Raw genomic sequence first — 15,270 nt, forward strand, 5'->3', positions numbered from 1 at the left:
TTGTGTTCGTGGCCTTTCAGATCATTCCAACAAAGTTCTGTCTCCATTGTTTATCTTTGCACAACGCCTTTAAAACTGAAACATCCAATGGTGTTGCCAGATTGGATTTGGTGCCCCACAGGGAAGGGCACCTTGCTCTTTCAGCCACGCTGTCTGGAATGGCCTGGTGAGATTTTAAATTTTAATTTAGGGTTCCAGCATGGTAACAGGCTCTTCTGGCCCACGAGGTCGTACTGCTCAATAAACCTGAAAACCCCATACATTTCTGGAGGGTGGGAGGAAACCATAGCACCAGGAAGGAACCTTTTGCAGGTTACAGGGAGAATGTACAAAATCCTTACAGACGGTGGCAGATTAAAATAACTTTAAGGAAGCTTTTTTCCGGGCAGTGAAGGACAGAGAACATATGGCATGTTGATTGATGAGCTTGGTGCTCCTCTGTGATGTGAATCTGACATTTCTGATGCACTCTGTGTGCTCGCAGGAGGGGGATCATCGATGGTTGTGTACGGTGGCAAAAGCTCTGCAGTTGCTGCACTCGCTGTTTGGACCGTTCTCCAAGACCTACGGGATTGGTCGATGTGCAAAGGTGATGTAACATGAAATTAGAATGAATTTTTGCCCTGGATTCCAGCATCTGCGTGTGTGTGATCTGGATCACCTGTAGAACCATTGTACAAAGGATATGTTAAAATGGAATCACTGTACATGTTGGTGTACAAGATGACGTTGTATAGAGTGACCCCTGAATTTCCACCTAAAATGTTGATTTTTGAGTGATGCTCTTTGTATAAGCCGACGCCCCCCACGCTCAGCAAAATCTAACAGGACATGCTCAAGATTGCGTTGGTGCCAGTGGGAAGATCGCAGTGGAGTGTGGAGTTGAGACTTCGTTTTCAAGGTTCAGATTTTAGACACTTTTGATTTTACAGAGACATTTTTAAATTTCAAGGATCATCCTATACACTGGCATGTATGGTACATAAGACTGATATGTGCTTGTGAAGTTCAATGGGGCTTGTTCATTGCTGGTTGTTTTAGTCGTCAGTCAGGTAGTATTCGAGTTTCAGATAAAATATTACAGTCCAATCAACAACAAAATCTCAGGACATCAGGATTAAACCGGTACCGAAGAATCAATTTAAATTTTGCGCTTGAGTCTTTAAAATGGGCCATGACATCGTTCCCTTCTGATTACAAGTTGATGACATTGAATGCAGATTTTTTTTTAACCTGCATATCCATAGCCAGTACAGAATGTACAAATAAAATGTGTTGCAGATGAGGACTTTCCATTATTGAGGTTTATATGACTTGTGTGTACAGGTTCACACATACTCCATGCTGAAGTCAGTTAACCTCCGAGGTAACATAGAAACTGTACCACACTGCTGTGAAAGTTGTGTGAATTTCCATCAAAGTGAAAAGGGAGCTTTGCTTTGCATCTGACCATGTTTAGAAGGATATGATCAGGAAGCTTTATGCAGAGAGACCTACGCTGCCCCTATCTTGGTATTGCTTTGGGATAGTATAGAGGAAGCATAGGTAATGTGGCACCGTCCTTGGAGTTTTTGAGGATTGTTCATTTTGATGAGCACAAATTCTTCCCAAAAATAGAAGGGGTGGCGATGGCTTCACTGGACAACAATATTTTTCAAAAGGTTTGCTTCATGAAAAGAAATTGGGGATTATGATAGACAACTTCAAGCTGAATACAAAGATAATTTCAGATTTGCTGCAACACGTAGGATGTTGGAGAAGCATTGATTTAGCCTTTATTGAATTTAGCCTGTTTAATCACATGGTGACGCTGACACGTTGCGTTAGATTAACTAACATAAAAAAAATTTTGCTGCTGGTTTTTGTTTGTACTCAGCATCTGATGCCCCTCATGTCAGTGTCCAACAATAGTCGACCAGCATTGATGGATTCCAGTTGCCCTGATCCCGATTTTCCAGGGTCGCAATGTCCTGGTGAAACCTTGCACCGTGTTTGTCACTGACGGCACCGAGATCAGCAGGGAAGACATCCAAGTGGGAATGCAGAAAATCAATGTTCAATGACACGTTTTTGTATGCTTGAAGTAGACTTAAAATATGACAGGAAATCACAAAAATATAGGTTGTATCCAAAAACAGTACGTGATAGGAAAATTTTAAGGTGACTTTTGTGATCAGCTGCCCCAAATCCATAAAATACACCCCAAAGTGTTCAGAATCTTTGTTGTCCAGTGTAATTTTACTTGTTGTTCAAGCCCTATATGCAAGGTAATTAAAATTCTTGTTCTCTTTCACGTTTCTTTCAGTGTCCTCTATTTCTGTCTCAATTACTCACTCACAATCATCCCTTTCACTCTCCTGTCTCTTGCTTTTTTTCTTGTTTGCTCTTTCCCTCCGCTCCTTGTTTCTCATTATCCCCTCGTGCTCCTGCTTCATTTCCACACTCACTGATTATTTTTGGTTTAGATGACCCGATGGCTGTGGAAGGAAATTGCGGAGGACGCGGAGAGTGAAATGAAGCAGGAGGCTGACATTGGCCGAGTTTTCTTCATTGATCGAGGTGCAGCAGCATTAAGGAAACAAGTAATGTACAAAATATAGAGGCACAAACCACAGATGCTGGAATCAAACTGCTGAGGAAATCAATGGGTTAAGCAGCATCGATGAGAGAGAAGGGATAATCAGTGTTTTGTGTCAAGGCCATGCGTCAGGACTGAGACTACAAGGGGGAGATGGCCAGTATCAAGAGGAGAGAGGGAAAGGTGAAGCAGGAGTTGGCAAACAATGGGTGGATCAAGTTGAGAGTTGATGAAGGATGGGGAGGTGAGAGATAGAGACACAGGCTGAAGGTGACGAGGGGGGGGGGGGGGGGCCAGATAAGAGAGGGATGATAAGCAGATGGAGCCAGATAGGGGAGATGTTAAAATGCCTAGGTGGAAGGTTTAGGTGATAGGGGAATGAAATTGGTTGACAGGTGAGTGGTGGGAGAAGCAGAAGGAGAGAGAAAGGAAGACAGGGAATGTGGGTTTCCTGAATTTGCAAAATTCACTCTTCATCTCATAAGGTTGTAGGGATGAATATTAGGTGTTGTTCTTCTACCTTGGGCTTGAGCCCTTCATCATGGGTATAATGCAATTCCTGCTGTAAATAGAAGTATGTGAAGCTCCATTAACAAGGATGACCTTGTGTTTAAAGATGGTTTTCTTTGCAGATGTAGATTACGTCACCCCAATGTGCTCACAAGTTGTATATGAGGGACTAGTGGATGATGTATTCCGGATTAAATGCGGTGAGTGACTCTCCTATATCCTCTGTGGTGTTCCATTGTTAGCTGTGGGTCAACTGAAGATGGGAAGATTCTGACCTTTCCACACAATGAATAATGCGGGCAAAGAAGGATTGCGAGTTCAGTGGGTTAGAGATGAAGTGTTGTGGAAGAAATGTAATGAAGAATTGACCTTGTCATTTGTGAAAGTTTGTGCTGCATGTTTGATATTGACATTAACATAGTTGGTGAACAGTTCATTTTAATACAGCATCTGTTCAGTGAGACATTATTTAGTTAAACCTTCACTGTAATTAAGGGCACTAACAGTGGTTGTTGATGCATTCTTCTTCAAGTTACGTAGAAATTAAGTTGTGGCCTTAACTGTAGTCAAGGGCATTATCGTTTGTTAGTGACACTCTTTCAATTTAGATAAAACTAAGATTTTAATATTAAAAAATTGTAGTAAATGTCTTGATGTAGTCTTCAACAGGTTTATTCCAAGATGTGGTCCTATTTTAGGTAACAGCTAGTCTCTGTAGAAATATACTTGCTTGTAGAAGTAGATTTTGGAGTTGGTTAGCACTCGAAACTGCTGCCTGCTCTCCCATGATACATCATGTGGAATAAATTCTGTGAGACAACACACAAGGCCTCCGATCCGTTAATTTCGTTGACAACTGCCACCAGTGAAAGCACACAGTGACCTTTGGGAATACAATATATGGATGTGCATGTGTGGAAGAAATGAGCCAAGAAGATGGAGGAGGAGGAGGAGGAGAAATGTCCTTCACCTTTCCCTCTGAGGCGAGAGTATCCCACCAGGAAGTCTATCTGTCCTTCGAAGCTTTACTCTCAGTTCTTTGACATTGTCAGAAGATTCAAAGGACAACAATGTCCTTTTTGTCCTGAAAACACTCCATTAAACGATGACCAAATCATATGGTTCAGTGGTGTTAGCTGAAGAATCAAAACCATAAAGCCATAGGACATAGAAGCACTCAATCATGAGCTGATCCATTTTCCCACTGCCCGGCCTTCTCCCCATAACCTTTGATGCCCTGGCTAATCATAAACCTTGCAATCTATGCCTTTAATACACCCAATGATCTGGCCTCCATAATTGCCTCTGGCGACAAATTCCACAGTTTTACCACCCTCTAGCTGAAGAATTTCCTACACATCTCTGTTCTAAGTGGACCCCTTCAATCCTGAAGTTGTGTCTTCTTGTCCTTGACTCTCCCACCATGCGAAACAACCTTTCTACATCTACTTGTCTGTGTCTTTTAACATTCAAAATATTTCAATGAGATTTCCCCCCCCTCATTCTCCTAAATTCCACTGAGTGCAGGCCAAGAGATGTAAAACACTCCTTGAATGATAACCCTTTCAATTTTGGAATCATCTCCTTTGAACCCTCTCCAACTACAGCACCTCATTTTTAAAACGAGGCAGGGTTTCAGTTTAACATCTTGCCCAAATTTGATGTCTATGACTGAGCGGCCCTCTATCTGTCAGATGGTTGTTGGTTTGAGTACTCACTGTACCAGGAGCAGCTGAATGGTCTGATAAAGCTTGCCACACTGACACTTGCAAATCATGATGGGGATGTTGGTGAACAGAGAGTCTGTGTGTTCCTAGAAGGACCATGGCTAGATCATGATGGGGTAGTTGGTGAACAGAGTTCGTGTGTTCCCAGGAGGACCATGGCTAGATCATGGTGGGGTAGTTGGTGAACAGAGTTCGTGTGTTCCTAGGAGGACCATGGCTAGATCATGATGGGAATGTTGGTGAACAGAGAGTCCGTGTGTTCCCAGGAGGACCATGGCTAGATCATGTTGGGGATGTTGGTGAACAGAGAGTCCGTCTGTTCCTAGAAGGACCATGGCTAGATCATGTTGGGGATGTTGGTGAACAGAGAGTCCGTCTGTTCCTAGAAGGACCATGGCTAGATCATGATGGGGTAGTTGGTGAACAGAGAGTCGGTGTGTTCTCAGGAGGACCATGGCTAGATCATGATGGGAATGTTGGTGAACAGAGAGTCCGTGTGTTCCCAGGAGGACCATGGCTAGATCATGTTGGGGATGTTGGTGAACAAAGTCAGTGTGTTCCCAGGAGGACCATGGCTAGATCATGATGGGGTACTTGGTGAACAGAGTCAGTGTGTTCCCAGTTGGACCACAGCCAGAATCCTAGTTGACTGAACTGGAACCTTTTCTTCTTGAATTTCAGGGAGTGTAGACTTTGGCTCCGAAGTAACATCATCGGATAAAAGTGTGAAGGTATTGCTGAACTCTCAGGACAAGGTGAGAACACAAGAGAGAAAGCTTTCTACAGTCATGAAGCTAACACAGCTGCTATAGACTTTATAACGCTACAGACATTTGATGAAGAAACTCTCGTGGCTTTTTCCCTCTGAATTAAATCCAGTTTATGGTTCATTGTTCACTCGGTCACCACAGAAATGTCCAAAGTAGAGGTGTCAACACTGTCCTCTGTGATTGCTTCCCTGCTGGTTTTGTCTCAGTTAAATTTTATCAGTACCGATGTTTAGAAAGGAGTGTTCATGTGGTTAATATCACTGAGAACATAGAACACTACAGGACAGTACAGGCCCTTTGGTCTTCAATGTTGTGCCGATCCATATATTCCTTTTTTAAAAAAAAAAGTACTAAACCCTCCCTACACTGTAACCATCTATTTTTATTCCAACCATGTGCCTGTCTCAAGTCTCTTAAATGCCCCTAATGTTTCACCCTCCATCATGCACTCTGTGGAAAAAACTTACCTCTGACGTCTCCCCTAAACTTCCCTCCCTTCACTTTGTACATATGTCTTCTGGTGTTTGCTGATCCTGCCCTGGAAAACAGTGCTGGCCGTCCACCCTATCTGCCTCTCATAATCTTGTAAACCTCCATTGCCTCCTCTTATCCTTCTATCCTTCTACGCTCCAAAGAAAAAGTTCCAGCTCTGCTAACCTTGCCTCATAAGACTTATTTTGCAATCCAGGTAACATCCTGGTAAATCTCCTCTGCACCCTCTCCATAGCTTCCACATCCTTCCTGTAATGAGGTGACCAAAACTGATCAGAGATTTATAGAGTTGCCACATGACCTCTCTACTCTTGAACTTAATTCCCCTATTAATGAAGCCCAGCATCCTCTAAGCCTTCTTAACTATCCTATCATTCTGTGCAGTGACCTTGAGGGTTGTATGGATTTGGACCCCAAGGTCCCTCTGTTCATCCACGCTCTTAAGTAAATGACCATTAACCCCGTACTCAGCCTTCTGATTTGTCCTTCCTAAATGCATCATCTTGCACTTATCTGGATTGAACTCCATCTGCCACTTTTCTGCCCAACTCTTCATCTTGTCTAGATCGTCTTGTAACTTTAACAATCTTCAACTACATCCACAACTCCTCCAACCTTCGTATCTTCTGCAAATTTATAGACCCATCCTTCCACCTCTTCATCCAGGTCATTTATAAAAATCACTAAGAACAGGGGACCAAAACAGATCCTTGCAGTGCTCCACTAGTCACTGACCTCTTGGCAGAATACTTTCCTTCCATTATCACACTCTGCTTTCTACCTGCAAGCCAAATTTTTTTTATCCACACAGCCAAGGCTGGATGGATCCCACATCTCATGACTTTCTGAATGAGTCTCTCATGAGATGCCGTCAAATGTCTTACTAAAATCCAAGTAGAGCCCATCTACTGCTCTACCCTCATCAATTTCTTTTGTTACCTCCTCAAAAAACAATATGACTCATAGACACGACCTTCCTTTCACAAATTCTGATTTGTATCGCAATATTTCATGGAATGCACAAAAGTATCTCTCAAAGACAGACAGGCTTTTTAAATATGGTGTCACATTTTTGTCCTTGTTTTTTACCCTCTGGTGAATGGAGATGGGTGAAAGTGGGGGTGGCAAAGGGATCCAGGTTATAGTTATGCTCTGTGCAAGGTACTTTTTGACAGAGCCAAGACTACTGTTTTGTTAGTTTAAAAATGTCCTTGCGAATTTGCAGTCCTCAAAAGTGATCTGCAGTATTTGATGCTTCGGTGAGGATTGTCTTTTTTTTTTTTGAAGACTGGCTGGCCTTTTCATGAGGCCAGTCCCATCAATTGATTCCTTCCTCACAACCATCCCTCTTTGGAAAGTAGATCAGCCTTTTTCAACAGGAGCCATAAAGCCCCCCTCCAGGCCACAGCATATTTAAGAAGGCTCACAGGTCGAAATAATTTTTAAATGTAGTTATATATGCAAAACTTGTGGAAAAAACCAACTAACGACTGCTTCACAAGGAAAGGGGCTCATAAACATTGAGCAGAGTCCTAAGTTGGCCGTAGCTACAACAAAGTTAAGAACAGCTGCTCTTGTATCCACATCCACCCTCTGCTTTGGCAATCTCTCCAAAAACAGTGACTTTGGGGTCAGTATGATCAGCGGACAATGGTTTTTTTTGAACATATTTTCAATCCTTGAATCTTTTATTTGCAGGTTTTCAAAGAGATTCGGAATGAACATTTCACTAATGTCTTTGGGTTCTTAAGTCAGAAAGCAAGAAAGCTCCAGAAGGAATACGATGTGAGTATGGATGAAAGCGAGCAGCAGGAACCTTTTGAATTTAGGAACAGTATTGTGTTAACAAATCTGTTATTGAACCAAATGCAAGAAACTTGTCAATTCACACCTCCCTGAAGATATCAGAGATTTTCATCACCATCCTCTCAAATTTTGAATGGGGCAGAGCAAATTGGATTTTTGACCTCCATTGAGGCCACATTCAGTTCCATAAGTATTGTCGAGTAACTCTTGTTGGAATGGATGAAGAACGTACAGCTAATATTATTGAATTGCCCAACACGTGGGCAACTCACAAATTGTGATAAGTTTTGGAAAATTAATGATAACAGCAGAGAAAGTTTCTAACTGTTGTAACTTTGGCAAATGGAAAACAAAAACTAACCATTCCAATTCAACAGCTGATTTAGTGCCACTTCACCCATCAAGTGGAGTTGTCAGTGTCAGGTCTACTGCCCTGATATTTTAAATTTAACATACAGCACGGTAATTTAACATCCAGCCCATGAGCCTGTGCTGTCCGATTACGCCAATTAGCCTACAACCCTCATAGGTTTTGAAGAGTGGGAGGAAATTGATGGAAATCATACATCTGTAGGGGGATTGTACAAACTCCTTTACAGCGGCTGGATTTGATCCCAGATTGCTGGTACTATAATAATAATAATAATGTAGCGCTAACCAAGCTACATAATCACTATTCTCATTGTGTTCCCAACAAGCAGAATGAATGTTTGTACCTGCCCAACTCTTGAAAGTACCTGTCCAAGTGTTTCACTGTCCCAAGTGATTCAGTGTTAGCTATTGCTGGTTGTAGATGATTATTTCAGTAGCTGAAAGCTGTATCGTGAGACGTGAAGAGGAGAGAGAGAGAGAGAGCAATGAGACGAGGCTAAGGTTCTCCCCTGGGGTTACACAAGACACAAACTAGTCTGATTGTAGGGGATGCGATTGTGGCTGGGAGATGGGATTTAAGGGGCTTGTTAAGGAAAAATAGAAGGGTGGTCTAGTGAGGGAATTCTGTTGAGGTCTGCAGGAAGCACAGTAACCAAAATGGGAAGGCACAAGTCACAGCATCTAAACCTTTTCCTGATTGAGATACAAAGTACCACAATGCCATTCTCTCTGGGCACGGTTTGGTCCACGTGGGCCCTGTAATTCATGTCACTACAGGAACTTTGTGGAAAAATAGGTCACAAAATGGAGCAAAACTACAATGGCAAGAAGACAGATCTACATTTACATCTCATCATTCATGCCCTTGACATTCCAAAGCGCTCTGCTTTCTCAATCATTTGTTTTCATGGCAATTGGGCAACAATGGTAAGATCAAATTTATTGTCCATCTCCCCCGCCCCCCCCCCCCCCACCCAGTGCTGGAGAAGGTGGTGGTGAGCTGCTTCGAGCTACTATGGATGTGGAAGCTGGGTTGAGTGAGAAGTTCAAGTCAAGTTCAAGTTTATTGTCACATGTACTTGTGCGGTGAGGAAGTTTGTTTTTCAGGCAGTCCAGCGAGAGATCCCGTACATAGTATAGCAGGTAAAACACACAGTGCAGAGTGCAGTTTCAGAGAGAGATTATTGAGAACTGTGCAAAGCAGTATAATTTTGCTAGTATGTGGTTCATTCACAAGTCATAACCGTAGGAAAAACTGTCCTCAAATCTGGTGGTATGTGCTCTCACACTCATGAATCTCTTAATGGGAGGATGGAGATGGTGGGATGGGTCGTTTAATATTTCTTTTATCAGGAAGAGATTAGAATTAAAGATTTGGGAGGTGGATAAGATTTGAAAACAAAGAAAAAGGATTTAAAATGAAGTTGTTGTCAACCTAGAAGGGAGTATCAGTGAGACACAACAGATGTGTGTGAGTTTTATCCCAGCAAGGAAAAGCTCTGTCAGAAGAGGTGATAACAAATTGGGAAAGGGAAAAGAGGTGGTAGATCAGGTTGTGAATGAGCTTGATCTGTTGTTCCACACAGAAACGGCAGGGAATGAACATTCAACAAATGAAGGATTTTGTGTCTCAAGAACTAAAGAGCTTGAAGCAAGAGCATCGATTGTTGAGTCTTCGTAAGTACCCAAGTGGGCCTTTGTGTGCGTGCATGCGTAAAAGCCACAGATGTTTTGATAAATGAAGCATGCTGTATTTGCTAATGAATAACCTATCAAAATTTACCTGTTCATCTCTTCTTTATTCCTCCTTGAATTTTAAAAGTACAGCCCAAGAATCCTGAAAATATGAACCGACCCAATCTCTGAGCAGTCCAGAATTTAGGGCTTCTAATGTATAAAGATTGCAGGTTCAGTCCTGTGTAAACAGAACATAAAATTAGGCCCGGCTTTTAATGCTGTCTAAGGTGCTTTAATGTTTTAGAGGTCTCAAAGCACAAGTTTAAAAAATGAGCAAGGTGTTCCAGTGGTCAAAACCATCAAAACAGTCTTGGTTGGTCATCTATACCACTTATAATAGCAGGACCTGCTTGTTCAAAAATGGTGACAGGTTTGCCTTTGTTCCAGAAGTCATTTGAAGTGATTCGGGCTGGTTAAAGTGATTTACTCCATTTAACTAGTGACCTATCCTGGACACATAATCTCTCCTCACTTCTCAGGAAGGTGCAACAGTGATGGCACTACCAAAGACTGAAGCAGGCAAGGCTACCAGCCACGATCCTGATGACTTTCTGCAGGTGCACTATTGAGAGCGTCCTGGCCGGCTGCATCCCTGTGTGGTACGGTTGCTACAGAGAAATGGATGGGAGGTCAATCCACAGGACTATAAGAGTGGCAGAGAGGATCACAGGAGTCTCCCTACCACCCCACCCCTATCGACGTGATCTACTGGAATCGTTGTCTGAATAGTGCTAACAAAATCATTGAGGACCCCTTCCACCCCGCACACAGCTGCTCCCATCAGGAAAGTCATACAGGAGTACAAGAGCCAGAACTTCCAGGCTGAGGATCAGCTTCATCCCACAGGCAGTGAGAATGCTGAATGACTAATGAACTGCTCATTCAATCCCTCTAAGAATCTACTATTATTGAACAAAATTCCTTGAATTTTATGTATCTTCTGCATATAAATCGCATTTAGATATGTGTGCTATATCTCTAGCTCTAGGACTCAGTAGTAGAGAGGGTCAAGAATTTCAAATACCTGGGTTTCAATATCTTCGGGGATCTTTCCTGTAGCCTCTATGTTGATGTAATCATGAAGAAGGCTCGCTAGGTGTTATACTTTGTGAGGTGTTTGAGGAGATTCGGTAGGTCACAAAAGATGCTCAAAAAACTTCTACAGGTGGACCGTGGAGAGCATGCTGGCTGGTTGCATCACTGCCTGGTACGGTGGTGCCCATGCTCAGGACAAGGGAAAAACTCCAGAAGGTTTTCAACTCAGCCTGTGACATCACAGGCACCAGACTTCACTCCATCAAGGACAAGAGGCGGTGTTTTAAAAAAGCAGCCTCTATCCTCAAGGACCCCCACCACACAGGCCATCACTCAGGAAAAAGGTACAGGAGCCTAAAGACGAGCATTCAGCGGCACAAAGACCGCGTCTTCCCCTCTGCCATCAGATTCCTGGAATGATCATTGAACCACTGCTTTACTTTGACTTTTCGTGCATTATTTATTTTATAAGGTGCTTTATATAAATGTTTGCCCTGTGATGCTGTCACAAAACAACAAATTTTGTGACTTGTTCATGACAGTAAATTCTGATTCTGATATGTGTTTGCATGTTTTTACACCAAGGACCGAAGAACGCTGTTTCGTCCAGTTGTACAATTGTATGATAATAATAAATTTGAGCTTGAACTTTGGGGCTGGGCGCGAGGTCCCGAGACCGGGCTCGATGAATTGAGGCTGGGTGGGGTGACTGTGGCCAAGACCGGTGATTTGGTACGCCTAGAGAAATAGAAATGCAAGCTATTTCTTGAACTGCCATTTCCAATTGTGTGCTGAGCTGTAAGCTAGGAAATGTGACAGTATTTAATCGAGTGAGAAACCGGACAGATAGAGTAACATCATTTCAGAGACATTACTTTCCAATAAATTGTGTAAAATGCAAGACATTCAACAAACAAGTGTGGGGATGGAGGACTCGACTGTAGGTAGATTCCTCCAAATACAGATTTTAAAGTAAACTGCAGTAGAATGTGGAATAAAATATCTTAGTAATGTGGAATGCAGTGTATCGAGGTGGAGGTGATGATTCTACACATACAATTCTTTGATTCAAGGTTCATTGGGAATAACAAGAGAGTTAGATAAGACTCTTGTGGGTAACGGTTATGGGGATAAGGCTGGAAAGGGGTACTGATGGTAATGATCAGCCATGATCTAAAATGGCGGTGCTGGCCCGATGGGCCAAATGGCCTACTCCAGCTCCTATTGTCTATTGTCTATTCTGGCTATTAAATAATCCCCAACACTTCCAGCCCCCCCCAAAAAGTAACAGTTGATGTTGTGGATCCGCTGATTAACACTTGTATTCCATTTCCTCAGACATTGGAGCGTGCGAGTCAATTATGAAGAAGAAAACGAAGCAGGACTTTCAGGAGCTGCTGAAGTCTGAGCATGGTACGTTTCAAACGGGGGTGGGTGGGGGGGGGGGCAGCCTGTGTTCATTGCAGGTCAGACTTCCAGTGTGCGTGAAGGAATATGGGTGAAGTCCCAAGTCGACTGGCAGATGAAGAGTAGGTGAGGAAACAGCCATTATAACTGGGATTTGAAAAGCCTGAAGGCTGGAACTGGACTGGACAGTTTTCACACTGGAGTTTCTCGGGAAGAATAGCTTGGACGAAGTGGTACCAAGTCTGCACAATTCCATCACATCCTGTTTTTTTTTAAATTTTTTTTTTCACACTGTGAACCATATCAATCAAACATTTCACCTCTTAAATATACACAGTGGCATTTTCTCCCCTTTTTCTCCCCCCCCCCACCTTCTCTCCCCCCTTCCCACCACCCTCCAAACCCATTTCACGGTCAACATATACAATACAATAAAACCATTAAACAAGGTCATCACACAATGAAAATAAACAAGAAAATTGTGTCATCTAGTTTTACACACTGGGTCAGTTCATTTCGTCTTCTTCTCATTCTATCATTTTAGGGGGCGGAGGTCCGCGATAGGCCCTCTCTGTTGTGTTCCATGGACGGTTCCCAAATTTGTTCGAATACTGTGACCTTATTTTTTAAATAATATTTTTTTTTCCCAATGGAATACATTTATCCATTTCGTACTCTCGGGCTCTCTTCTGAAGAGTGTCATCCTGTTGAAGTATTTCATGAAAATCTATTTGCAAAGGGAAAAGATTTTGCTAAGTATTTGCAAGAATTGTCAGAATATACAGATTGGTAAAATTCCACTGATGATGTTAAATTTTCTCTTCAAACCCCACCCCCCACCACCGAGTGCCATATTTTGTTGTCAAGAGTGCCTTTTTTCCCAAAGGGATTTGCAGGAAAGCTCAGATCCAAAAATTAGATACCAAAAAACAGTTTGGGAGCTAACCAGATGATTGTGCGAACCTTTGGTCATGTGTTGTTTTCCTGGAAATTATTATTTGAACACATGTTCCTAAGGATCATTTGAGTGTTATTGACTAGTTTATTAGAGTAGTTTCAGTTTACGTTCTGTTCACTGACTGACTTCTCCTCCTTAGCACTGTTGGAAGGGTTCGAGATCAGAGAGAGCATCAGCTGTATTGAGGAGCACATTAACAGGCAGGTACGTGTACCAGTGCATGTGGTTTGAGATTACTCTGTCACCAGTTGAGACAAATGGGGTGAACTACTGGGCTTAGTCTGTTTTACAGCTCAGGAGGTACTAAGTTAGGCAGGTTGCAGGTTTACCTTAAGAGGTGTCCTCTTTCACAGTCACTTGGAAGGACAGAGCAAATACTTCTGATAAAAAATGAATTGTGCTTGGGTGGTAGGGTTATAGACAGAGTAAATGGAGATAGGCTTTTTCCATTGAGGACATGCGTTAAGGGTGAACGTGGAAAAATTTAGGGGAACTTCTTCAGTGGGGGTGTGGAACGAGTCGCCAAATGAAGTGGTGAATGTGGGCTCAATTTTCACATTCAAGAAGAATGTGGATGGGAGGGGTATGGAGGGCTGTGGACTGGGTGCAGGTCAGTGGGACTGAGAAGAATAATAGTTCAGCACAGATGAGAAGGGCTGAAGGGCCTGTTTCTGTGCTGTAATGTTTTATTGGTTATGTATGGGACGAATGTGATGCATATGTACAATTGTAAGTAATCATTTTGTGAAGAAATTTGCAAAGATATCAGAACAGGCACTAGTTTTTTGTTTTTTTTTTTTAATTTAAATTTTTTATTTTTCACACCATAAATCACAATAGCCATGATATACACTTTTTCTTTTCCACACATTTACAGTGAATTTTTCTCCCCCCCCCCCCTCCCTCCTCCCAAGCCACCCCCCCACCCCCCCCTCTCATCCATCTCTCAGCCATTTTAGGTATACAATCTAGGTTGCATTAATTCAGTCAGACAATGTTGTCATTCAACAAAAATACACCAGAAATTCTACTGAGTCCATTCTTTTCTTTTCTTCTCCTTCCATCAACTTAGGTAATGTTTGTTCCCGGTAGGTTTTCGCTATTGTATTTAATGTAAGGCTCCCATACTTGTTCGAATATTTCAATATTATTTCTTAAACTATATGTTATTTTTTCTAATGGAATACATTTATTCATTTCTATATACCATTGTTGTATTTTCAAATTATCTTCCAATTTCCAGGTTGACATAATACATTTTTTTGCTACGGCTAGGGCTATCTTGACAAATCTTTTTTGTGCATCTTCCAAGTCAATTCCAAATTCTTTATATTTTATGTTACTTAGGAGAAAGATCTCTGGATTCTTTGGTATATTGTTTTCTGTTATTTTATTTAATATCTGATTGAGATCATCCCAAAATTTTTCTACTCTCTCACATGTCCAGATTGCATGAATTGTTGTTCCCCTTTCTTTTTTACATCGAAAACATCTATCAGATACTGTTGGGTCCCATTTATTTAACTTTTGCGGTGTAATGTATAGTCTGTGTAACCAATTATATTGTATCATACGCAGCCTCGTATTTATTGTATTTCTCATCGTTCCAGAACATAATTTCTCCCATGTTTCCTTCTTTATCTTTATATTTAAATCTTGTTCCCATTTTTGTTTAGTTTTACCATTTGTTTCCTCATTCTCCTTTTCTTGCAGTTTGATATACATATTTGTTATAAATCTTTTGATTAACATTGTATCTGTAATCACATATTCAAGGTTACTTCCCTCTGGTAAACTCAAATTGCTTCCTAATTTATCTTTCAAGTAGGATCTCAGTTGGTAATATGCCAGTGCTGTATCTCCAGTTATATTGTACTT

General features: G+C 41.8%; 1 protein-coding gene across 1 annotated transcript in view; it reads left to right on the forward strand.

Moving 5' to 3' along the window:
• The window catches only part of vps33b (VPS33B late endosome and lysosome associated), a 42,690-nt gene that overhangs the window by 9,770 nt on the left and 17,650 nt on the right, over nucleotides 1-15,270 (forward strand). Inside the window, exons 8-15 of the mRNA XM_069902230.1 lie at nucleotides 485-589; nucleotides 2,466-2,559; nucleotides 3,211-3,288; nucleotides 5,497-5,570; nucleotides 7,776-7,862; nucleotides 9,842-9,932; nucleotides 12,366-12,440; nucleotides 13,532-13,596. Of these exons, the coding sequence (XP_069758331.1) occupies nucleotides 485-589; nucleotides 2,466-2,559; nucleotides 3,211-3,288; nucleotides 5,497-5,570; nucleotides 7,776-7,862; nucleotides 9,842-9,932; nucleotides 12,366-12,440; nucleotides 13,532-13,596 (669 nt within the window). The remainder of the gene's footprint in view (nucleotides 1-484; nucleotides 590-2,465; nucleotides 2,560-3,210; nucleotides 3,289-5,496; nucleotides 5,571-7,775; nucleotides 7,863-9,841; nucleotides 9,933-12,365; nucleotides 12,441-13,531; nucleotides 13,597-15,270) is intronic.

This window comes from Narcine bancroftii, chromosome 11 (assembly GCF_036971445.1).
Source record: "Narcine bancroftii isolate sNarBan1 chromosome 11, sNarBan1.hap1, whole genome shotgun sequence".
NCBI lineage: Eukaryota > Metazoa > Chordata > Chondrichthyes > Torpediniformes > Narcinidae > Narcine > Narcine bancroftii.